This window comes from Strigops habroptila, chromosome 6 (genome assembly GCF_004027225.2).
Source record: "Strigops habroptila isolate Jane chromosome 6, bStrHab1.2.pri, whole genome shotgun sequence".
Taxonomy (NCBI): Eukaryota; Metazoa; Chordata; class Aves; order Psittaciformes; family Psittacidae; genus Strigops; species Strigops habroptila.
In genome coordinates, this window is record NC_044282.2 from 75,564,374 (window position 1) to 75,589,481 (window position 25,108).

The window sequence follows — 25,108 nt, forward strand, 5'->3', positions numbered from 1 at the left end:
CTCATCAGGCACCTGGTGGTGCCCCACATGCAGGGAGGGCTCTTTCCATGGGCTCAGGAGGAGCCTTGATGAGGGAAACCTGGTGAAGTTTGATCCTGGGAAAGGTCCAGGGATGCTCTTCTGAGGATGGTCCCAGCTGTGTGAACTCCTGACAGGGCTGTCTGATAGAGCTCAGAGTCTCTCTCTCTTCCCCCTATTTACAGACCCTTCTGCTCCCTTTCCCCTCCCCAGATCACCCTATTGCCTCACAAACTGATGTCCCATTCCCTTTCACACTTCCTCAGCAACAGGGACAGCTGTTCTCATCATCATCATGGTAGAATCATAGAATCATAGAATCATAGAACCCCAGACTGGTTTGTGTTGGAAGGGACCTTAAAGCTCATCCAGTCCCAACTCCCTGCCACAGGCAGGGACACCTTCCACTAGAGCAGGTTGCTCCAAGCCCCTGTGTCCAACCTGGCCTTGAACACTGCCAGGGATGGGGCAGCCACAGCTTCTCTGGGCACCCTGTTCCAAGCATCCTCACATCCTCCTTTTCCTGGCAGAAAGGCTGTGGCAAGAATTGCCACTGTGGCCGCAGAGCACGGGCGTTAGTGCTGGGCTTTAAGGTAGAGCTATAGGGAACAAGGTCTGCCCATCCCCTCCATCGGGACAGACCCCACAAGAGCTGCACTATTCCACTGAGGACAGGGCTGGGCTTCTCTTATCACTGGAGTTGTACCCTGCTTCCACCCCCTCCCAACCAGCCCACCTCTGAACAGCCCTTGCAGTATTCTCCATCACGCTGCCACTTTGGATGTGTCACATTTTTCCCAGGGAAGTCCTTGGAGCACAGGGCACTGTTGACCTGCTCCAGATGGGGTTTCACTGCTGCACACCAGAGTGCTGAGTACCGGAGGTACTGGGGAGTGTTGGCAATTGGTGTTTCCACTGTCACTGAGGCTTTGTGTAGGGTAATGTCATTAGTGACGGGCAAGTTCAGCTGATAAGTGATGAAAACGGATGAAAAATGAGCTAAGCAGTGCTTTGTTTCAGCTCCTGGATCTCCCAGGGTAGCCCCATAGCCAGTAAACCCATCTCCATCAGCATAATAGGGATGATACTGGGCCAAATCCTCCCTGGGCACTTCCTGGGAAGCCATGGAATGGGTGATGCCACCCCCATCTCCCAGCCATGTCTCCTTTGATGCCAGCCAGCACCACAACCCGTGTCAGCAGCATTCCCACCAACAGCCTCGCTGATCCCTACTGACAGTGATGCCGCAGCCACACTCCCATCGCTCCTGTTGCACCGGGGTCCGGGCGCCTGGAGATGGACGAGTGATTGATGGGGCGCCCGTGATACGCCACGACGTGCTCCTTATCTGTGGCTTCCCAGTTGGTTCCCATGTCGCTCGCGGGGTTTACGGCATCAATGTCACTCTCTTTCCCTTGGTTTTCCTGTTTTTTCAGACCTGTCTTGGTTCTTTCACACCTATTGTGTCCCAGCAAGCCCGTTTCATCTTCAGGATTAGTAAAACTGGACAAAGTCTCCTGGGGAAGACTCATCTTTCCCTACCATGAATGGGAGACAGGTGAGTTTGGAAAAACAGTGCCTGTTTTTCATGGCAGGAGCTAAATCCATCTAAAGCAGCTTCCATGGGAATTCTTAGTTAAACAACATGATAGCAAATATGATACAAAAGCTTGGGTGAGCAAAGAAAGACCAAGGTTAGATACGGAGGAGAAGAAGTGGGTGGACAGGCTTTGTCAAGAGGGAGAAGAAAATCAGTCTGAGTGTGAGCATTGTTGGTATCACCAGGAGATTCCTCCCTCTCCCCCTTTCTGGGCAAACAGCTCTACTTCCCCAGGGACATGGACCTTCACTTGAAAACACTGGGAAGCTCCCCCCACCCCATGTATGTGCTATGAGCAGCGCTGGCTTTGCCGGGTGGGTGAGACCAGGACAAGCCAACGACATCTCCAGGGGACCCAAGTAAAACTGGTGGTGTTAGGGGACCCCTCTGCTCCCCACACAGTCACCCATGGGCAAGGGCCGGTGTCTGCGCACAGACGTTGTGATTCGAGGTAGATGCACCTCCATCAGCCCCCAGCACCAGCTGCTGCACCCCACCAGCTCCCACCAACACTTGCTCCAGTTCCTCCCCATCACAATCTCCAGGAAAAAATCAAATAAAATGAGAAAATGAAGAATGGATCACAGAATCCCAGACTGGTTTGGGTGGAAGGGAATTAAAGCTCCTCCAGCTCCAACCCCCTGCCACGGGCAGGGACACCTTCCACTGGAGCAGGTTGCTCCAAGCCCCTGTGTCCAACCTGGCCTTGAACACTGCCAGGGATGGGGCAGCCACAGCTTCTCTGGGAAAAGTCTGTGCCAGCGCCTCAGCACCCTCACAGGGAAGAGCTTCTGCCTTATACATAACCTGAGAATGGATGCACACTTCCGAATCAAACCTGGATGAAAGGGGCAACTCACATAGGATCCACAGGATCCATCTTTCCCCTTCCCTCTCCCAGCCAGCCGAGGTGCCATGAACAAGAGCGGGCTCTGCTGCTGCCAGATTGCAGTGTGTGCTCAGACCCGCAGGACAGCCCCTGGCCATCTGCTGCCCCAGGTGTGTACACGCCACAGCAGAGATAGTCTTCTGGCTCCTCAAACACACCGGTCGCTTGACTCAGCCTATGTAGGGGCTCTTAAAGCGGCATGTGGCATGTTCCCCCATCCCGCTCCCATCGCATCCATCACTGTCCCTGGCACTGTCTTTGGGGACTGTGGTTGAAGGCTTTGGTGGTGAATGGGTTTGTCTTATTTATCCATCATAAAACCAGGCTGGAACAAGGGACAACTTAGTCCAAACTTCACACAAAGTGTTCCTGCTCTTCACCAAAACCTGATGTGTCCTGGTATATGGTATAAGGACCTTTCCCAAGCTCTCGTTCTCTCCAGGGAAAAAGGTCCTTCTGGTCATTTTTAATTCCTTCATGTTTGTGAAATGAGTGTATGAAATGTGGAAATATATTCCTTCATCTAGGGAAACCTTGGATTTATCTCACCCTACCAGATCAACCCTGAGCATCCCAAGCCCAGGCACCAACTCTTAGCACTTCCCTTTGATTTGCAAGATGAGACTTGTCCCAGGATTTGGGGACCTTTCAGGAATGCTTGGGCTCACATCATGCCACCAGCCCAGGTTCTGGGCCTGGGCTTGCCTGGCACAGACACCCATGCTCTCCAGGGACTGCATCCTTAAGCTTAGCTCCTGAGAAGGGCTCTCCCTGGATCCCATGTATCTTCAGGCCCCCTTGACCATAACCAAGGTTTCCCCTTCATGCATTATGGACCAGCCTCCAGCTGGCCAAAGCAACATGGGCTGCCTCAGGGCAACAGGCCCACAGGAGGTTCAACCAGCCTCCAGACATTGCTCCCCAGGAGTACCAGGGGTGGTGCTCATGAAATGCCAGACTGGGTTATTAACAGGGCCAAGGTAGCCTGAACTGGCTCAAAATCAGCACCAGCAGTAGCCAAGGGTTGTTGCCATACCCTTTGAGCAATAACCAGGAGGAGGACAGGCAGTTCCACCTCCCCCTGCAGCTGCAGGAGCCTGAGAAGATGGCCAAGCCTTGAAATGGGAAAAGCCCTTTCCCCTCCTCTGGGGCACATGGAGATTCATAACTCACAGTCCTGTCCGGAGCCAGGGCACAAAGAGGTGCTGGTGGATGCTGCATGAGAGAGGATGAGGCTGGGGCTCAACGTGGAAATAACCATCCTGTAACATGGTGGAGCCCATCCCAAGCTCTCCAAACCAGAGTCCAGACTGAAGCCCTTTGCACACCCACCTCTCCAAGATACTCTGCACAGGGTATTTTAGGAGCAGGGTGTTCCCACTCTTACCACTCTGAGATGGGCAGGGTATGGGGTGCTGGGAGGGAGGGCCCAGGGGATGGAGAGAGGAGCAGACATCTGCTGTCCCTCAGAGCTGCTGAAGGAGAAGGAGATGGGGAGGGCACCAGAGCATGGGGCAGGGCTGAGCAGCAGCTCATCGCCAGCTCAGTGCCATTTATTCTCTCCCTGGAGCTGGAAGGAATCTGGCAGTGCTTCCCAATGGATCCTCATGGTTGGAGAGTCCAGCCTTCTCCAACAAAACAATTACAATTATTGAGGCTGTTTAAGGAAGAGAGAACAAACCCATGGAGGAAAGGTATCCTGACCTCTGCTCTTCCACCTTCTTCCCTGAAGCAACATTTCCAGATGATCCTACAAATAGATACCTAAAAAGCCTCCCCTACATGTAAAACACCCTCCAATGAAACCTCCCAGCCTGCTTTTACTCACCAATAAATATTTAATTTCCATGATTGAGCAAAATGAAGCCGTGTGGGTTTGGTGCGGAAATCCTTGTTGCCTTCTTCACTCTCCTTCCCAGGACCTGACAGCTTGGCTTTCACATACCCATCAGGTGCCAAAAAGCCCCCCAAAAAGGTTTGCTTTTAGTAATGAATACAAAATGGGTTTATTGATAAAATAGTAACTGCATAGTTCACAATACAGCTGGAGAGGCAGCTTGTCACTGTCCCAGGGACACATACAGGGCTCGGACCCTTGTGCCGCATCAGGCATCACTTTGCCACTGGAACACCATCAGCATTGTGCTGGGGCTTAGAGCTGTTCCTTACCCGGAGGTTGTCTGCCAGTGGCTGGGCAGGGGCAGCAGCCTGGAGCCCAGGCTGCAATCAGCCTCCTGAAGGCACATCTTGCTGCTCCTGTAGCTATGGACCATCCTCTTCCTCTCCACACCTCCAGCCCCAGCTCCTCATCCAATGCTCCCAGCTCCATACTCCCTCCCTCCATGCCATTTGCTTCCCTTTGACCTTCCCTCACCTGCCCCAAATCCAGCTGTGGCACCTTTGCCTTTCTCCCACCCTCCTTCTCCTCCTGCTGTGCTGTGTGGATACCGGAGAGGCAGGACCTGTGGCTGGGGAGGTGGTGGGACACGAGGCATGGCAGGCTTTGCTGCAGGGGGACCTGCACACATCCATGGGTTCACACCTCTTATGCAGGTTTATAACCCTATACAGCTGTACTTGGAGATGTAATTCCCCTTCCAGGCATCCTCATCCCATTCAAGACTGAATCTCTTGCTGTGGAAGCTGAAGACTTTGCAGGTACGTCAATCAAGAGCCAACTGTATTTGTATTTTCATGTGGGCAACGGGGTATTTCCCCCCCTAATTTCACTCCCTCGCTCAGCAATGTGGGCACTTCCTTACCCAAACAAAACAAGCCTGGCAAAGTTATTAATTGCTCAGAACAAGATCTTTATTGATTGGTATAAGGATCAATCACTTTATCTGCGGGCAGCTCTGTTAGAGCTGCCTGTGATCGGGGTATTTAGCTAAGAGATATCTGCCCTGGGCCCTGGGGAGTTTCACAGGGGAGTCCAAGGTCTCTCCAGCGCTTTTAAAAACACAGCAGGTGGTGGAGAGAATCCACACGAGGAGAGATGGGGAAGGACCCCTGTGACCTTCATTCAATCCCCAGCAGCCACCAGTAATGCCCTTGGGAGGAGTGATGGTTCCTTGGGGTGGGCAGTGACCGCAGAGCTCACCTCGATGGGGGCTGTGCTGGTGCTTCTCTAAACCACAGTCTTTGGAATGGAAACGGGTGAGCAGAGATGCCCAGGGAGCCCTTCGGCCAGCTGTAACCTCCTCCCATGTGTGCACTCGAAAGGTCGTGCCTTTCACAGGAGCCTCTTGCATCCAGGTACCACTTCCCATTGCCGGCTTCAGGGAAGTCGGACAGCGCCGCTCTTCCTCCCCCCCCCACAACTCCATCATGTTTTCTTGGCCTCCCCTTTAAGAAAAAACACATAAATAAAGAAAATTACCATCAAAAAAAACAGCAAACCGAAAAGGGGCAGGGGAGGGGGGCTGCAGCTGGAGCCGTCCCTGGCAGCCCAGCTCTAATCTCCCGCAAACCCCTGCTATCAGAGCTTGGATCAGCATATCTAATGTAAACGAGCTTTCACACATAAATAACGTGCCACATCTGGCTATTTGGGTTTTATAGCGTCTTAGCTACCGAGCGATTTATAGAGGGCGAACTCGCTGAAGAGCAGCCCGGGCTCGGCCGGGGGAAGTTGCGGTTGCCCCGAGGTGGGGGGGGGGAAGCGGGGGGCGAGGGAGGATTTGGGCAACGCCGGCAGAAAGCGGCTTCTCCGCATCTTGGGGGCCGGGGGGGTGGAGGGAGGGCTCTGCCCCCCGGGGGAAGAGGGGCCGGCTCAGCGGCGGGGCCGGGGCAAGGCTTAAAAGAGCCATCCAGGAACCGGCGTGTTTGCGCTTATAACCAATTTATTGCCGCCGAGCATATGGCCGGTGCTTCGCCTGGCGTCACCCGCCGGGGAGGAAAGCAAACAGACCGGGCGGTGTAAAGCCTGAGGAAGGAAGGAGCGGCCGCCCTGCGCTCGGCGGAGACAATGCGAGAGGCGCGGAGGAGCCGCCGCCGCCGCCGCTCCCACCCTTCGCCCGTTTAGGGCCCCCCCCCCCAGCCCAGGTGAGCCCCGCCGCGGCGGGCACGGGCGTCGGAACAACGCGGGGACCCCTGGGGCGCGGGGCCTCGTGTGGGACGGGGCTTGCGAGGGGGGGCACAGGTAGAAGTTGGTGCGGAAAGGTGGGGGGGGCGCTTCCCTTTGCCCCGACGGCGGGGTCCCCGGCCCCGGGTGCGCGGTGGGGCCGGGGGAAGCGGGGCCGGGGCGCTCCGCCCGCCTGGCCCGAGGAGGGGGGAGACACCTTCCCACCATCCCCATCCCCATCCCCTTCCCCCCCCGCCCCGGCGGCGGGACACTTCTCGGCTACGACGGCAGAGTACGCCAGAGGACCGGGAATGGCCCCGGCCCCCGCGCTCCCGCCGCCGCCACCTCTTCCCTTCGCGGCCCCCGGTGCTGCCCCGACTCGGGCCCGAGCACTTAGGCCGGGTACCCACCGGATGGACCTTTCCCCATCCTTCCTTCTCCCGAAAAGAGCCCGACCTCCCCTTTCTTTCCCGCTGTGCGAAGGGCGGGCAGGCACCGGAGTCTTCCTCGGATGCTTAACGGGGATCCCACTCGCGAACCCCCCCCCCGCAGTACCTGCGTACAGCCGGGCTCCCCTCCATGTTGTGTACGCGGGTGCGAGAAGTTAATTCAGATAAGAAAGTGCTCCCGGCCGTAAATCCCCTCATTGCTATGGCCCCGGGCCGCGCTCCCCTCCTCGAGGGGGGGGACACGTTGCTGACAAAGCTTAATCTCATTGCGACACGTTTAATCATTAGAGAGACGGGAGCGAATAGAGCCCGGAGGGGGAGAAGCGTTTGCCCGGCAAATAGAACAATTTATAATAGACTAGAAGGAGAAGGGAAGCCCCAGGCCGGGCTTATAGCTTGGGCCGGGTCCGGGAGGGGGGAGATTAAATAACACCAACAAATAGGTGGGTCGGGGGGGGGAGGCTGCGAGTTCCGGCTTTGTGCTCGCCCGCAGGGCCTTAACAAACTGCCTCCGCCACTATTGGCAATATTTTCAAAGATCTCATTAAAGTGCATTTATCAAAGCCCTAACATGTGCCCTCCGGCTCTGACATAACCCCGGTAGCCCCCAGGGAGGAGCGGGGGGGGGGGGAAATCCCAATTTCTATTACAATTCACCACCTCGGGAGGTTGGCTGGGGGCAGGCGAGATCTCCATCTACAAATTTATAAGTAATATCGGTGAATTGGAAGGATTTCTCCGCCTTTGAAGCTTCGGGGGGAAGGAGATAGAGTAATCGTGATTATAGGAAAGCTCATTTAGATTCCTATGTCCTGGAGAAGGTTTACTTGTCTGCAGGAGAAAGGATTTTGGGGGGCGCGGGGGCTTTCTTCTGAGCTTCGATGGGAAAGGCTGGTGCCGGGTCCTTTTCTGTGTGTGGCGGAAGCTTCCTCCTTTTTTTTCCCCCCTTTTTCCCCTTTTTTCTTTTCCCCCAAAACACCCTTGACGCCTTTATCAATGCCGTTTTTCCAGCCGTGAAAAGAAACGGGAATTCCACCCCGCAGAAATTCCGAGCCCCGCACGTTACCATTAAGTTCCTGAAAGCCACGGAGGATTCAGAGGGCTCTGGTTTCCCCTTGATTTCAGGAAACAGGAATTTTTGCCCCTCCCAGGCTGGGACGCGGCTGTACCAGGTACAAGGGAACGCGGAGCCGTGAGCTCCCGGTGTCCACTCTCTTTCCCACGGCCTGGCGCAGCCACGGACCCGCCGAACCGGCAACATCGCTGCGGAGCTGCCGCTTCAGCGCCGGAAAATGCGATTTAAAACCCTCTCGGAGGATACATACAGAAGCAATAGTTTTATTTTTAATTTTCCCTCCTCATTTATTTTTTTTTTCCCCCGGTGGTGTTTCGGTGGTTTGGGGGGATTTTTGTGTTTGGGGTTTTTTTTTTTTCTGATTTTTTTTCTTCTTAATTTTCTTGTTGGTTGATTTTTTTATTTTTTTTTCTTTTGTGGGGTTTCTTTATAGCCCACAAAAGATGTCTTCTTTAAATACGCTGCTCTCCTTTCCCCCTCCACACTTTAAAACAAAGAGGGTGTCGCTTACAGGGGTTGCTCCTGAGCTGAAGCCCCTAATAACAATTACCAGCACCGACATGGGCTGCGCTTCTCTTCCTCTATTCATTTCAAGTGTAGCCCATTCTAAGAGGTAAAATAAACCTGCCCCCTCAACAAAGGCTTCGTGTGGGCTTCTCTAATCCCTCCCGAGCGGCAAGGTGCTGTCCTTGTTTATTTATTTGGGCTCTGGAGTGAGGGAAAACAATAGCTCGCACCTCGGGTCTAATCAAACAATAAAGCGATCCACCTGACGGCTGTGCCCGCGATGCGGGGCTGGGGTCGGAGCGGGAGAACCGCACAGCTCCAGACACCCTTTCACTTATTTATGCATGTATTATATAGTATTATATTTAATGTATGTGTATGACATCGCTCGACAGAGAAGGGAATGAAGTCGGGGCGTCGGTGGCTTAAAACAGAGGGAGAAACCCGGCGCTTTGCCTGGAGCGGAAGCCTAAAAGCGGGGAAGGAAGCGACGGCTTCTCGCCGCTTGAACCCCCGAACCCCGGGCCGCCCGTGGCGTGGGGAGCACAGCGAGCCCACTCCCCGCCTCGCCAATGTGGGTTCGAGGTCACGCATGACCGGGGAGCCGCTCCCAAGGGCTCCTTCCATCTCATCCCGCACCCAATGCCTCTTGCCCGCGCTTAAATAACCCCAAAACGAGCTTTAACGGCGGTAAAATCAACTCCCGCCGCCCATGGAGTGCGGGACCCGGTCCCCACGCAGCTCGGGGCAGGGGGACAAGCAGAGGGGTGGGTGGAGAGGGGTGTTTGAGCTACCTGTGAGAGCAAACAGGTAAACACCAACCGCGGGCAGAGGCACTTCTCCTCAAGTGCAGCCACTCCGCCTGTGTACACGTACCGTGCCGCCGGCCTCCTGCGGGCTTGTGCAAATAACCCGGGGGAGTGGAATGGGGGAGCAGCCCCTACACTCCCCCCTGCACCCCCTTGCCCTGCCATCCCCTCCCCGTAGCGCTGGAACAGCCCCACAATCCGCCTGGCTGTTCCCACGCGTGGGGAGGGCCGGACAGGGCGGTGATGGGCTCCCTGCGCGGTGATGGGATCCCAGTGGGGCGTTGGGACGGGGGCACAACGAGGGGGAAGGCACCAAGGGTGGCAGGGCGCTGTCGCGATAGCCGCCGACCTGCCGTAGGGTTCCCCCGACATGCAGAGCGGGGCCGCATCCCGGCCCCGCGACCCCTCCTGACGTCAAAGCGCCCGACCGGTTCTTACGTCACCTTCCCGGCTATTACGTCACAGCTTCCCGGTGAGGAGTAAGAGCGGGCTCGGCCCGAAGCGTTGCCCGCGCTTTGGATCCCCCCAAACCCCCATTCCCGTGGCCGCAGGGCTTTGTGCACCCTCAAGAGACCTTTGTTCCTGTGGGTAACGGGCCGCTCGGTCCTTCCACACCGGGTGGCACCGCGGCCCGGCCACAGCACATCCCCATCCCCGGGGCCGTGTCCGCCTTGAGCGGGCCGCGCTCCGCCCGTGGGCACCCCGCGCTCTGCCGCTGTCAGGCCCCACGTCGAGTGGGGTTTGCAGGACGCTCTGCCCATGTGGTGGCATCTGCGGGTCGGTTTGGGTGTGTGTGAGTCCTTACCCTAACGCTTATCCTTATTCTCTTATTCTTAATTTTTTATTCTTATCATTCTTATTACTCCTATTCTTTTATTCTTATTATTCTTACCATTCTTACTCTTCTTATTACTCTTATTCCTATCCCTATTCTTATTCCTAGTCCTACTATTATTCTTATTCCTACTATTATTATTTGAAGCGCAGCTCTTTCCCCACCCCAAGGAGTGGAGCTGCCCCACGAAGCAGCACACGCCGCTGGAGATGTTCATCCTGTCCCTTCCCGGTTAGCTTCCGCCGGGATTCTTTAAATCGGGCCGTTATATCGTCGTGCTGCCTCTGTCGCGACTGTCACTGGTCATTATGGCTATTTTTTCCCTTCGCTTGCGGTGGTGGGAAGGATTTAAACTTCCTCCCTCCCCCCGCCTCCCCCCCCGCTCTGGGGGCTGAATAAATCGATCGATAAGGACGAGCTTGGCTGGAAATTGGGGCTCTGTGCCTGGTGGGTGCCCGGGGCTCCCTCCCCCCCGGGAAGGGGAGCGCCCGCCCGAAGGGGTTCCCTCGATATCGGGGAGGACTCCGGAATGGATGAAGAGATAGCCATTGAGTGCGGTTGAATACCATGACAACTAGGAACAACCTCAGATTTATTCCCAACAGTTAGGACACATTGAAAGAGGGCGTCAATCACGTATTATTTCGCCACTGAAATAAATGCAAAAACTGCGCCGAGACAAAGGGTTCCAACAGAAGCCGGACATTTGTCTACATTGCGGACATTGTTTCCAGCTTAGCCATAGGGTTGTATTTGTGTTTGCGAGGGTCCGACCACCCAGGATGTGCTCAGGGGCTCGCTTTAAAAAAAAAAAAGGGGGGAAAAAAAAATCCCTGGGCATTGTCAGCCACATCACATGCTTTATGGGAGGCAGGCTGGGGGCTGGGGGAGGAAGGATGGGGGCAGCGGGCAGGGAGAGGAGGGGAAGGTGCGAATACATTGATCGGCAGGCCGGGGGATGTCTGAGGGACCGTCTTCCTTCTCTCCCCCACCACCAGCAGCCGCATTCCCGCTCCCTCCTCCTGGAAGAGAAACTCGGTCAACTTCGCTTTCCCAGGAATAAAACCACTTCCCAAATTGTCTGTGCCCACCCCCCTCCGCAAACGACCGTCATCCCCACGCATAAGCCCGTCCCGGGCCGGGCTCCGGCTTCGCGGTGGCTCAGGGGTGAGGAGGAACAAGGGGAAGAAGGTCCGGGTCGGGGTGCGCACGGCCGAAGTTGCAAGGAAGGGAAGGAAGGAGGAAAATGAAGATAAAAGTTGGTGGCAGACAGATAGGGAAGAAGTTGGGGGGACGCGGAGGGAGAACCATCCGCGGCCGCGCAGCAGCGCCGGGACCCGCGGCCGGGGATGCTGCGGGGCTCCGCGGCCGTCGGAGTGTGTCTGTGCATGCGACACCTGAAAGTCCGGCCTTCCAAAACGCCCTTTTGGAAAGAGGTCCCTTCACCCCCCGTAGTTTTCCAGGCTCCGAAAAGGAAAGTAAAAACAAAACCCCAATAAACTAAGAAAATCTCAGTTCTATTTGAAAGCCCGTTGGGCTCCAGCCCGCTAAATCAACCAAACGGGCCGGGTTTTATTCCCTTGGAAGAAGGAGGCAAAAACAATGAGACCTCTTCAAATAAAGCCCCCCTCCCTCAAGTAATCACCTCCCGCATCTCCCCGGGTCGTGACTGACGATCGCATTTTGCCAGTTCGGTTAATTTCGGAGCAAACTAGAATCAATTACTCGCTGTTTAATTTCCAGCGTTCATCCCTAAGCCTCAACCAAAATATTGACCTAGGCGGTTTAGATAAGTTGGTCTCCTGCCATCTGAACCGCCTCCCCCCTTCGGTCCATGAGATGAGCGCTGCCCCCGGTGCTCCGCCGGCGCGCAAGCTGCGCGGGGAGAAGGGGGGGGGACACTTATCCCATAGTTATATATATTTTATTTCCCCGCTGCTTCGCAAGGCAATGGGTGGAAAACACACTTTGGAGTGTGGGGAATATCGGTGCGAGGCTCTTTGTATGTAAATACTGGGTGGGAAAAAAAAAGGGAAAAGAGAAAATCACACCCTCCCTTCTCCCGCCGCGCCACACACACACACAACGCACCCGCGGAAGGGCCCTCCCCACGCCGGTAATTAACTGACACGTTATACCACTCATCACCAATGGTGGAAGCTCGGAGCTCGCCCAAAACCCGCAATTTCACATCTGCAAACACTGTCTTCATCCACTTGACTCCCAGGACCCGCCCACACGTGGCCAACCTTGCCCGGGTTTAATGTAGGTTTTTTTTCTCCCTCCTCTCGGCAGGTTCATGTGTGGGGACCAGCCTTGTACGGACTGTTCGCTCCAGCAATGGCTCGGGTTTTCCAAGAGGCAGGCGCGGGCTCGGGGTGTTTAAGCAACAGCCAGAAGTGATTTTTTTTTCTTCCATTTTTTCTCTTTTCCTTTTTTTTTTTCTTTTTTTTTTTTTTTAAATTTTTTTCCGCCCTCTTTTTTTTATATATATTTTTAATTTTTGGCGTGTCGCTCCCCTTTTCCCCCTGGAGTTACAAACTATTTCCGAAGCTGCTCCCGCTCTCTGAATTTCCCCCGTGGCACAACAAGCCCGTCCGTGGAAACCACCACTGCAGAGATCCACCGCGGCGGCTCCGCTTCTTCTTTTGCACCAACCCCTTCGGTTATCTCCCTGTAAACCTGTATTCCCGTTATATCTACCCCCCCTTCCACGCGTGCTCCCCCCCCCTCCCCGCTCCCCGCTGCCGTGCGCGGCGGGGCTGTCGCCGCTCCGCGTGTGCGTGGCTCCCGTGACACGGCGGGCCCGCGGAGCCGCTCCTCCAACTTTCCCTGCCTAAATTTGGCCGGAACATGTCTCTGACCAACACAAAGACGGGTTTTTCGGTGAAGGACATTTTGGACCTCCCCGACACCAACGATGAGGACGGCTCCGCTGCGGAGGGGGGTGAGGAGGAGAGCGAAGCGCCGGAGCCCCCCAGGAAAGCGGGGGTGCTGGGGCAGACCCCCTTGGACGCTGTGCAGACGCTGCCTTTGAAGAACCCCTTCTACGATAGCAGCGATAATCCCTACACGCGATGGCTGGCTAGCGCCGAGGGCATCCAATACTCCCGTGAGTACCGGCGGGGACGGGGCCGCGCCGCCCCACACTCCCCCGGCGCCGGGGCAGGGGGGGTCGAGGGGGTGTGTGGGGTGTTGGGGGGTGTTCGCCGCTCGCCGTGGCTGGCTGAGCCCCGCCGGTGCCTTCATCCTCCCCATGCCGCGGCGGGGAGAGCCCCGCTGCCAGGCGCCGGCGGGATGAGAGATGCGGGGAGGGATGCGGGGTGCGGGGGGTGCGCAGCGCTGAGCCCCCCCCCGTCCGGTCCCCGCTGACGGGCCGCTCCCGGCCGGGCTCTCCGCAGTGCACGGGCTGGCGGCAGGCGGCGGCGGCCAGGACCCATCCGCCAAGTCACCGGAGCCGTCGGCCGACGAGTCGCCCGACAACGAGAAGGAAGCGGCGGGCGGCGGGGACGCGGGGAAGAAGAGGAAGAGGAGGGTGCTCTTCTCCAAGGCGCAGACCTACGAGCTGGAGCGGCGGTTCCGGCAGCAGCGGTACCTGTCGGCGCCGGAGCGGGAGCACTTGGCCAGCCTGATCCGCCTCACCCCGACCCAGGTGAAGATCTGGTTCCAGAACCATCGCTACAAGATGAAGAGGGCCCGGGCCGAGAAAGGTATGGAAGTGACTCCTCTGCCCTCCCCGCGGCGGGTGGCGGTGCCGGTCTTAGTCAGGGACGGCAAACCCTGTCACACGCTCAAAGCTCAGGACTTGGCAGCCGCGACCTTCCAGACGGGAATCCCTTTCTCCGCCTATAGCGCCCAGTCCCTACAGCATATGCAATACAACGCCCAGTACAGCGCGGCCAGCAACCCCCAGTACCCCACAGCACACCACTTGGTACAAGCGCAGCAGTGGACTTGGTGAAGGCTGCAGGGGAGCGCGCACCCCCCGCACCCGCGTACCCCCCATGCGCGAAAAGAGGAGGAAAACCCCGAAATAATAAAGCGAGACAGAGAGGGAGACAGACTGATGCTCCAAAAATAAAAATCAAAACTGCGGGGGAAGGGATGGAGAGGGAAACGCTATTATTATTATTGCTATTATTATTATTATTATTATGTTGTTTGGTTTTGGTTTTTGGTTTTGGTTTGGTTCTTTTTTCCCTCTCCTGTTTCTTTTCCCCTCTATTTTTTGGGGGGAGGCTCGGTTTCATTTCGGGGGGAGGCAGGGAGGGGGGGAAGGGAGGGGAGGTGTTTTTTGTGCGTCATTGTTTACAGAAATTTTTGCGCCATTCAGTGGTCCTGTCTACCTACAGCTCAAATAAAAGGTGGGGTGGGGGGGGAGATCGTCAGAATTAAACAAAAATAAAGGAAGAATAAACCCCCATCCCCGCTGCTCCTGTGGTTTTGTGAGGACCGGGCGGGCACCCGGACAAGAGGGGCTCGATTCCCCACTTCCATGGGGACGCTCGGCCCCGTGGAGCCCCCGGTAGCTCGGAACGGGTGTGTTTTGCCGTCGCGTTGTGCCGTGGGGAGCGGCCGGGATGTCGGTTTTGGTTGATCTCGTTTGGGGGTTGCATACAACTAGTCCCGAGCAACCGGGAGCGGAGGGAAAAGAAACGCGGGTCAAACCCTCGGCGCTCGCCGTTGCACGGAAGCGGCTCCTTCTGCGTGATATTTTAATACGAATTTTAATTTTGTTAAAGGAAATTTAATTTCATCTTTTAAGGAAAACAATTAATAGCACCAATAACGACGGCGGACAGGACTTGTTCTTCTCCTCGTCCGCCTCCCCGGCCGCCTCCCCGCCGCGTTTCAGTGTGGGGCCTGCGGGGAGACCCCGGCCGAGCAGGGCCCCCCCACAACTTCTTTTTTTTTGGAGGAGCAAAACGGCTTTTTTCGGGGCGTTCGGCTTCAGCCCGCTGGCGAAAAAGGGGGAGGGAGGTTAAAGGATTATTTAGTATCTTTGGCTTTGCTTTCCGCCCCCCGGTGCCCCGTGGTGTGAGGGTCCCCCGGCCGCGGATTGGGTACCAGCATCCCCCCCCGCTGGCTGCGGCCGTTTTGCGAGGAAGGGAGCGCGGAAACTTCGCGTTCAGCCCTCGGGGATGCGCCGGCGGCTGGGGCAGGTCGGGGAAAGGTAAACACCTGGGGCACCCCCCCAAAAAAGGGGGAGAATGAGCAGATTGGCGGGGGGGGGCTGGCGGCCTGGCCGCCGTGGAACGGAGACCAGGCCCGGCTCGGGGGAAGCGGCGGCCGGTTTCGGGCGGGCGCAGCCCCGGCTCGCAGTGAGTTTGTGCAGCGCCGGGGAGGCTGCGAGCCCCTCGCCCTCCGCGGCGGGTTTTAGGCTGTTAAAGATGCTTAAACCCCAAATAAATATATCAACAAACGAGGTTTGTGGGGTGCGGGAACCGCAGAAGCGCCCGCCCCGTCCCGCCGCGGCTGAGCCGAGTCGAGCCGAGCCGGTTCAGTTCAACACCCAAAGCAAAGAGACGATCGGTACCGGCCCCGCCGTACCCCTCCGAGTCAATCCGCCCCGGCGCAACCTCCGCCGGCCACCGATCCCGGCACCGCTCCGCTCTGCGGCTGGGTTGTTTCTACCCCATTTCTCTTTTTATTTGTATTTTTACCCCCCTTTTCCCGTTCCTCGTTTCCCCGCCGGGTGAGCCCGTTCCCAAACCACCCGAGGCCTCTCGGTGGACGCCGCCGGTAACTTGCCCTTGCCCCGGCAGGGCAGCCGCGGGCATCCACCGGGGCAGAGCCAGCCCGACAAGCAGGGAACCGGCCTCCAGCGCCGGGGAGCCTCCGCCGGGCCCCGGAGCAACGGGAGAACATGGATATGTGCAGGTTTTCCTCTTTCCACCCCCAGCGTGCGAGCCAGGAGCGGAGAGAAGGAAAACTGCCACTTCTTAATTATTTTTCCCCCTTTTTTTTCCCTTTCTCTTTTCCCCCAGGCTCTGCTAAGTCTATAAAGCCAGTTGTGTGGCCCTAACCTCCGTGGCCTTATATCTCCCATGCTGCCGGGCCAGCTCCGGGCAGTCTATCTTTGCACAATATACAGTAGACTTCACAAAACAGCACAATGGGGGAGGCAGGGAGGTGAGCATGTTAGAGGCGTGCATATTAAAGAGATGGAGGCCAAGGCAGCCAGGGCTGGGCCGGGTGGGGGGAAAGAAAAAGGAGACACAGTCTAAGGGGGGGTGGGCCCCCTCTCTGTGCCTTCCCTCCCTTCTTTTCCCCCCTTTTTCCTTCTTTTTGGGGCCATTCCATTCATTTCGGGGAGGCAGTCCATCTCGGAGTCAGGGAGCAGTGTCCTTTGCGTTTTGTTAGGGCTGTCACTCGTGCTCATTGTTAGGCGTGTTCTACATGTTGTATCCCATATGGCCAGCTGGGCCGGGGGACCCCTCACAAAACCCAAATTGTGCCCAGCTTTCAAAACCAGCATTGTTGTCTGTGAAAGGAAGACGAATTAAAAATTCGTGCTATATCTATTCTGGAAGGCAAAAAAAAAAAAAAAAAAAAGCCGGAGGGTGGGGGGGACACAAGGAAAAAGAATCCCTCTCTCTTTCTCTCCCTCTCTCCCTCTCTCTTTGAAGACTAACAGAGGCCTCCTCTTCTCCCAGTCCCCGCTGACAAGTTTCTCTCTCATTTCACAGGAAATTAGACTCTCCCCCCCCCTCAGCAAGACCCAAGCGCATCTCCCCTGTAAAACCCACGTCGGGGCCCGCTCCTGCACCTCCGGCCGGGCAGCAGAGCTGGGCTGCGCGGGGGCTGCGCGGAGGCTGCGGCGGGCAGCAGAACAAGGCTGCATTGAGGGCCCGGTAATGTTATGCAGGCGGCCTCCCTCCGCGGCCCGGCCGTACCGCGCGGCGGGCTGGCACGTCCCGCTTCTGCCCCGGAGAAACGGCTCTTTCTTGTCGTAGCTCCTGGTTGTGCAAGGCAGACCGACGGGGGGGGGGAGAGACGGGGAGGGAGAGAGGGGAAGGGGGGGCAATGGAAAAGGAAAAAAAAGGGAAAAAAAGGAAGATAAAACAAACAAACAAAAAAAAAGTGGGGAAAAAAAAGACGATTTAAAAAGCCGGGGGGTGGGGAGGAAGGAAGGAAAAAAAAAAAAAAAGAAGAAATGAAAAAAACTGCAAAAGAAAAGGAAACGGAAAACGAAAAGGAAAGATGAAAATAAAAAGGAAACGGAACAAAAAAAAAGAGCAGAAAGAAAACAGAAAAAAGAAAATAAGGAAAACAAAAAAGAAAAAAGGTAAAAGAAAAGGAAGAAAAGAAAATAGAGTCAAAAAAAAGAAAATAAAAAGAAAGAAGAAAAAAAGAAAGAACGAACAAGAAAAAAGGAAAAACAAGAAAACAAAAGAAAGAAAAAAGAAAAAAGAAAAAGAAAAAGGAAAAGGAAAAAAGAAAAGAGAACAAAAAACAAAAAAAGGACAATAAAGGAGGGGAACCGCCAACCCAACCGTCCTTGGCACTTCCAGCCCCAGGCAGAGGGGATGAACAGCGCTGCGCGGGCGCGTTGGTGACACCGGCCGCCCCGCTCCTGCCCTCAGTGCTGGCAGCAGCCCCCCCCCCGTACACCCCGTCCTCCACCGGGAGCTGCGGTGGGATCTGCACCTCGGCAGAGCCGCCCGTCGGGTCCGGATCGCGACACGCTCCGCGGATCACGATTTGGTGCAGAAACCTGTTTGCTGGGGGAGGGTGAGGAGCTCTGGGTCCCGCTCCTGGGGCTCCTTTCCCTTTTTCCCTTTTTCCCCCTATCTTTTCCCCCTTTCCTCCTTCCGCCGCCCTCTCGCAGGGAGGGAGCTGCTCAGGCAGGCGGATCACCTGCTAATGAGCTGGAAGCCCCTTAAGCCCTGGAAATAACTTACTTCGTCACCTATTGACTGTTTGGCTTAGTTTGGAACCGGTGTGGATTTTTCGGGTCTTTTCAAGAGAGCCGGTCAATGAAAAGCTAAGCCAATATTTACCAAGTAGAAGGGCAACTCTCGGCGGTGTTTATTAAGGGGCTGGTGGGGAAGGGCTGCCGGGAGGGGGCAGGGTGCGGGGGGCCGCGCCCGGGGCGGCTGAAGCGGCGAGATACGGCCCGGGCAGTGGTGCGGGGAGAGGGCACTTGTGGCTCCAGGAGGGCTATGCTCTCCCCGCATCACCTCCCGAACCCCCGCACTCACTCCCGTTATCCCCTCGTTGCCTCTTGTTGATATCCCGCATCCCCTTTCTTCCCGTATCATCCCCGCAAACCCCTCCGTTATCCCCGCATCACCTCCTGTCATCCCTCACTCCCTTCCGTTATCCCCACATTCCCTCCTGTTGTGATCCCACATCCCATTGCGTTATCATCCCGCATCCTCTCCTGTTGTTATCCCACATGCCCTCCCGTTACCATCCCTGCACCCACTTCCACTATCCCCTCATCCCTCCCTGTTATCCCCGCACCTGCATCCTCGCCCCCACCCCCCCGTCCCCCGCTGGCTCCCCAAACAGAAGCAGCCGGGGGAGGGGTTTATTGCTCCCGCAGCCGGAGGGATGTATATTAGATACATTTTAGATGTATTTTAGGTGTATTTGACGTGATTCCCCCCTCCTCGAGCAGCGGCCGCAGGGAGGCAGCAGAGCCCCACGCAGCACCGGGTGCGCAGCACCGCTACCCCTCCGCGCTCCCCCGGGGCGGAGGGAGGGGGGAATCAGGGGGGGAGCCCAGGCGGTGGCACCGGCTCCCGACCCCCCGTCTCCAACCCTCGTCGGGGCGGCGCGGCGGGCGGCCGCAGGGCGGCGCTGCCGGATAAGGGACGCGCCATCGGGGCCGCCCCCCCGGGACTCTTCCCCCATCGGCACGGCTGGTCCCGATCGCGGCCGGGAGCCTGTTCACAGCGTCACACCGGGGGAGGGGGCCCTTGGGCCCGCTCAGTGACACGGCAGCGGCTCTGACAGAGCCGGGAGAAGGATGGAGGATGGAGCCAAGAGAAGGCTGGTCTCTGCTCCCAAGAAACAGGACAACAGGGAACGGCCTCAAGCTGCGCCAGGGGAGGTTTTGGTGGAGATCAGGAACGACTCCTTCCCCAAAGGGTGCTCAGGCATTGGAACAGACTGCCCAGGGCAGTGCTGGAGTCACCGTCCCTGCAAGTGTTCACACACAGTGACATGGGCTAGTGGTGGCCTTGGCAGTGCTGGGGAATGGTTGGACTTGATGGTCTGAAAGGTCTTTTCCAACCTGTTTGATTCTATGTTGGGGAGCGCACCAGGGGTTAATGGGAATAGTGCCACCCCTCTGTAGGAGGGAGCATCCTTGGGCCTAAACTGATGAATCCCAAACCAGTGCTTTGAAATACAGCACAGAGGCCTGGGTGTGGAATCACAGCATGAAAACATCAGTCCCATATCCTTACGTGGGGCAAGACACCATGGAAATGGGGACTCCTGCTACCCAGGCTGGGGGTACTGCAGACCCTCTGCTGTCATGCAGCCCTTCAAGACCCATCCTTTGGGCAAATGGTGCATCTCCAAGGCCTAAGCAGGGTTTGGTGCAAAGCATTCACCTGTATCCTATACTTATGAGCATCACCTACACCAGAAGAATAACCACACCAGTGGACCAATGAGGGTAACGCAGCATTCCAGAGAAGCTGGGAATGACAGCACCTACACACTCTCCTCCCAGCATTCCATCTCTTCTCACCCCTGTGTGGAGTCGGAGCCAGCCATGGAGGTGGCTACAGCTGCCTCACTGCTTCTGAATGCACTGAGGACACGCACGGCTCACACAGAGGCAGTCACATATCTAAGTGCAGCAGGTAAGTGATTAAAGACATCCCTTTTTTTGAAGGATCCAACTCAGAAGTGCTTTGGGGAAGGCCAAATAAACAGTAGCCTCTGGCTGCCTGTGCTGTGCCTTCCGTAAGCCCCCCTCCACCAGCAGACAGCCCACTGCTCTGTGCAACAGCCACAGGGGTGCTCAGGGGAGCTTTTTCCCTCCCTGTGCTATTTGCCTTGTGCTGTTAGCAAGAACTAGCTTTAAAAGAAAACACATACTCTTGTTTTGTGCCAAAACCAAGAGTCCAGGATGAGTTTGTCCCACTTCTGGAATGTGAAAGCATCTGAGCAGCAGGTTAAAGCTCATAGCAGCAAGTTAGGACAGCTTTGTAACAGAAAAATCCAGTTTTGGGAAAGTGTCAGCTCTCATTCCCAAGATCCAACTCTGGGAAAGCACCAGCTCATTCCCAGGAACAGCACTGCCTGCTCACCCCTTCGAGGCTGATCCCATTAGGAAATGCTTCAGGAGGAACAGATACAGCCCTCACCTAAGCAAACTGAGCCTGAAGGCTCGGCACTGCCCACCCTGGACCACAGCAAGGGGCTGCCATTCCCCCTGGGTGCAGCACAACAAGCACTCTCCAATCCAGACACTTCCAGTTCCTGCCCAGGAAATAACCCATTCCCAGCCCCAGAAAGACATGGTTTTCTTCACAGGCTTATCCATCCTGTGCTTATTTCTCACCAGGTGAAGCATCACTTAAATTCCACATCTAAGGCAGTGAACAGCAAGACTTTGATTCAGAGGATTCACCATCCAGTGATGGCAAAGTTGCTGGGGTTTGCACAGTATCACTAGCTAATGATACTTTATATAAAGAACATGCAATTCTGCCTCTTCCTCCTTTTTTACATGTACATACTCATATATAAGAGCACCTAGAAACAAGTGCTGGCTGGCTGGGGTCACGGGGTGAAGACCTCACTGTCCAGCCAGCCCTTGGAGGTGCCCCCCATGCTCCCAGCACTGCTCACACCTCACACAGTGGTGCTGTGGCTCCACAGACAGGCTGGCCTGACAGATGTCACTCACCTGAGGGGACATGACACTCCAGCATCTGTTCTTCTGCTGCTCAGACCTCACCCAGGGGGTGGCTGTCACCCCACATCCCAACACAACAGGTTTCGAAGGCAGCTTCAACACCAGCTCAGAGCACTGGGTTTCTTCATGCTGTCCTCACCAGCTGGCCCAGGGGGCTGGACAGGAGGGACTCCCCCTTTGGCTTCCCTTTCAGGTAGCAACCCTCTTTTTCCCCCGATTCCTGGCCATACCCATGGCTCAGATAGGATGGTCCCCCCAAATGACCGCAGATTCCAAGCAGCTGGGATGCTCCAGGTCCAAAGGACAAGCATTTGGGTTGGAAAACAAATGATTTAAGCCTGAAGAGGGGGTTACAGTTGGGGTGCAGCATCCTCCCCTCCTGCATGCTCCCAGGCTGACCACAAGCAGCAGCTCTGGCCAACCACAGCAACTAAAGTCTGCTCCATGGATAAAAAACACATGAGCATCAATGCGCAGCTCCCTCGAGGTACTGCAAGAACACACTGACATGCAACCCAACAATCAATTCTTCTAAAAGTTTTATACATCAAGCAAAAACCAATCTAAAACATGACTTTTCACATCTCTGTTTTAATGTTTAACATTTATTGTTTTATACAAATAAGGTTTGAATAGTTTGAGGTAAGCAAGGTGCATATAATGGGTCCCAGTTCCAATCACATATTTGGGATTTAACTGCTAGAAATCATGCCAAATGTTATCGATAGAAAATGCTCAAGATGTGATGTAAAAATCTGAGAGCTCAGAGAAACTTGCCTTGAATTGCTGCAGTCACTTAAGCAGAGTCCTTGATCCTGCACAGAGATGTGCTGTATTTCATGGGCTTTAGCACCATTTCAGGGAGAAAGTTCTCCACGAGATTAAAACCACAAGCAAAGCTGCTCAGAATAAACTGTGTAAAATCATATTTATCACCACCATAGCTTGGGGGTGGTGGAACAGGCTGAACTGTTTCAACTATTAAAGGAAAACACAGTTTTAAAAGGTGTATGTGTATTCTGATTTAAGTGCAAAGAACACCAAAAGTACACCAATCTAACTCCAAGTAACACACAGAATTCAAGCATCTTAACATATCAAACCTTATTCTGACTATGAGGAGTATTTAGGATGGGGGAGGTTTAGGGAACTTAAAGCACAGGATCCTTCTAGCATCTACAGTTGTATCTATCCTAGCAAACTAAACAGACTTCACGGGAAGTGTGCTTTCCATCACCAAAGTGCCAGGAGGGTCTCTGCCTCCTCCCCAGGTTATTGGAGCATCATTCCAGTGCGAGCTCCAAAGTCATGGCAGGGGCTGCATCCCTCATCCCCCTGCCCTGTGCTCACCCACTGAGGCTGATGGAGATGAGTGGATTGCAAAGAGCGCATGGGAGAGCTTCTCCCTCCCTGTGACTTGGGATGTGTTGTACACATGGAATCACAGCATAACATCTTGCAGGAAGGAGGCATTTGCAGGAAGAGTTCATCGCCTCTTGTCCGAGGCTATAAAAAAGATAATCCCTGGAAGACTTTCCCAGTCATGGAGCTTCTCAGCTATTTTCTTATTCAGACATATTTTTCCCCCCTCTTCAAAGCCATCCCACAAAAGCGTGAAAGTCACAGGTTCTAAACAAGACAAACACACACCTAAGTTGTTACCCAAGATCAGACCAAGCAATTCAGCTTCAATATACTTTTGATAAAAATGGCCTTAAATCCCTCATATCTGCTATCCAAGGCTCAGCCCAGGCTTCACCCTCACCCGCACCATGGAGGAGGACTTGCCCTGCTCCATGTTCAGCAACCCAAAGGGGTGCAGAGCTGTTTCCAAAGGAGCCCAGAGGCAGATAACTTTACAAAGGAGAGGGTGCAACAGCAATGGTGCAGGACAGAAGAAGTGCCTGTGATGCACACAATGGGAGAAAACTGCTTTTTGACAGTGTCTCACTGCTGGGTTTGCTTATTCCTCTTCCTCCTCTTCATGCTTCTGCTTCCATAATCCCTCCAGTGGTTGAAGAAGTCTGGTCCATGGTGCAGCTTTCCTTCCACAACCTACGCACAAGCAGAAATATGCTTAGTTCAGTCAATATGGCAGTGGTTTGGGTGGAAGGGACCTTAAAGCTCATCCAGTTCCAACCCCCTGCCACGGGCAGGGACACCTTCCACTAGAGCAGGTTGCTCCAAGCCCCTGTGTCCAACCTGGTCTTGAACACTGCCAGGGATGGTCTGTGTGCTTTCAAAAACAGCTGCAGCAAACCACCCTTGAGGTTTTTTCCCCAGGCATATTCACTAAAGCTCACAGCAGCCATAAGAGCTTGGTTAAAGGTATGTGGTAGCCCCCCAGACTGAACTGGGTGTGAATCACAGCCCCTGGAGTGATCCTAGAAGACCCATTTATATACAAGTGGCTTCTAACCTGACCTTACTTCGCCTTAGAAGCAAGATGAGACATTGCCTTTGCTGAGGTGTAAGCAGAGCTCATCATGCATCACATATATCCAAAGATTTTTGGAATTCTCACACTGCCTTCATCCCAGGTGGAGTGGGGCAGCAGCTACATGTCAAACCCATCACCTTCATGCTCAGGTACCATGACAGATGAGGAAGAAAAGGGAATTAGTGGTGATTTCAGAGGTTGTCACAGAGCCCGGATGAAGGGAATAGCACACGAGTCCTATGGTGGGAATGGACACCCTGAGACCCATTAAAGGGGCTAAGGGGAGAACAGTGGCATACATTCACTGCCACCCCTGCAGATCCTTGGCTCCATGGATGGTGCCTTCACACATGCATCCATTGTGACCACCAACAACCTCAATGTATATATGCAGCACATGAATTTACACACACGTTTAAGAAAGGCACAGGAAGGGGTGCTGGCAGTGCTAGGCATCACATTAAATCATCCCTGCCATAGCAGCAGTTTGTCCAGCATGAAAATACATCAGGTTCATGCAATTCTTACCAAGGATTTCCAAAGACAAAGGCTTTAAAGGTCAAAAGAAAAACCTCACTCATGGCTTATGGGATGCTTTTTTGAAGTAAGGGATAAATGCAGGACTTGCCTTTGATGGTCCCTTTCAGAGTTAGGTAACAGCTGGATGAAAATCCACTACAAAAGAGAATTCAATGTTATCATTAGCAGTGACTTGGGATAGCAGCTGTTTGCTGAGGTTTTCAGGATACTGCTTGATTTGTCCCTCTCAAGTGAGGCCACTTAAAACTCCGTATTACAGGGGAAACAAACAGCAGCTGAAACATCCGCAGCTTGTTTGTGGTTTGGCTCTCTTAAGGTAAGTGTTTCAGAATGAGGCAAAAATAAAACTCAACCCAGAGTCAACAAAGAACAAATGAAGCTGATTAAGATGAGGAGGGAAGGAGAAGCAAAGAAGGTATCATAGGAACACAGAACTAGGCTGGAAAAGACCTTTAACAAGCCCCACCTTTATGGTCACCCCATCTGTACCAACTGGCATCCCACCACTCCCTGTGCTCGGTACTGCTCCATATACAGTAACTATGCACCCCCCTTTCAATATATCAATTAAAATACATGGATTACAAAATTAAAACAATGGGAAAATAATGATATTGAAAGACATTTTGCCTTTTGCAGCCCAGAACATCCAGGATTAATTTTTCTCCTCCTCCTCCATTCTTCTTGAACCAAGTGCTCCTGTGTTTGCAGCCTGTAAGCATCAACCACCTCATTATTAAACTGCAGCCCCAGTATTGTGTGGCCTAATTTGACAGAAACCTGGGCAAAATTTGGTCTCTCCAAACTCACTCTGGGACAGGTTAATAGCAAGTTAGTGACTGACACCTACTACAGACCATCACAGAATCATGGCATTGTCATCTTCAGTGTGAGCGTAAGTTTTCAGAAGGGATGTAAATAAAAGGATTATGGTAGTGGCACATCAGCTCTGGGAAAATGCTTCACCAAAAAGCATATGAACTTCAAGCCCCACCTGT

At 54.7% G+C, this 25,108-nt stretch overlaps 2 protein-coding genes across 2 annotated transcripts; one reads left to right on the forward strand and one right to left on the reverse strand.

Annotated features, from left to right (window-relative positions):
- Window positions 1–5,299: 5,299 nt before the first annotated feature.
- Window positions 5,300–7,301, reverse strand: LOC115609526. Its single transcript, XM_030489873.1, has 2 exons — window positions 7,126–7,301; window positions 5,300–5,852 (listed from the first exon to the last, which is right to left on the reverse strand). The coding sequence occupies exons 1-2, from the start codon at window positions 7,284–7,286 to the stop codon at window positions 5,366–5,368; spliced, it is 648 nt and encodes a 215-aa protein (XP_030345733.1). The 5' UTR covers window positions 7,287–7,301; the 3' UTR covers window positions 5,300–5,365.
- NKX2-2 (NK2 homeobox 2) lies at window positions 6,058–14,290 on the forward strand. The gene is made up of 3 exons (XM_030489872.1): window positions 6,058–6,551; window positions 12,541–13,357; window positions 13,647–14,290. The coding sequence occupies exons 2-3, from the start codon at window positions 13,099–13,101 to the stop codon at window positions 14,204–14,206; spliced, it is 819 nt and encodes a 272-aa protein (XP_030345732.1). The 5' UTR covers window positions 6,058–6,551; window positions 12,541–13,098; the 3' UTR covers window positions 14,207–14,290.
- Window positions 14,291–25,108: the final 10,818 nt, after the last annotated feature.

What these genes read in the sequence shown, in the direction of transcription:
- NKX2-2 (XM_030489872.1), top strand. Translation starts at nt 13,099, where the DNA reads ATGTCTCTGACCAACACAAAGACGGGTTTTTCGGTGAAGGACATTTTG. An exon ending in CGAGGGCATCCAATACTCCC is followed by an intron (nt 13,358 to 13,646) that starts GTGAGTACCGGC and finishes GGCTCTCCGCAG; the next exon opens with TGCACGGGCTGGCGGCAGGC.
- LOC115609526 (XM_030489873.1), bottom strand. Translation starts at nt 7,286, where the DNA reads ATGAGATTAAGCTTTGTCAGCAACGTGTCCCCCCCCTCGAGGAGGGGA. An exon ending in GGGAGCCCGGCTGTACGCAG is followed by an intron (nt 5,853 to 7,125) that starts GTACTGCGGGGG and finishes TTTTTCTTAAAG; the next exon opens with GGGAGGCCAAGAAAACATGA.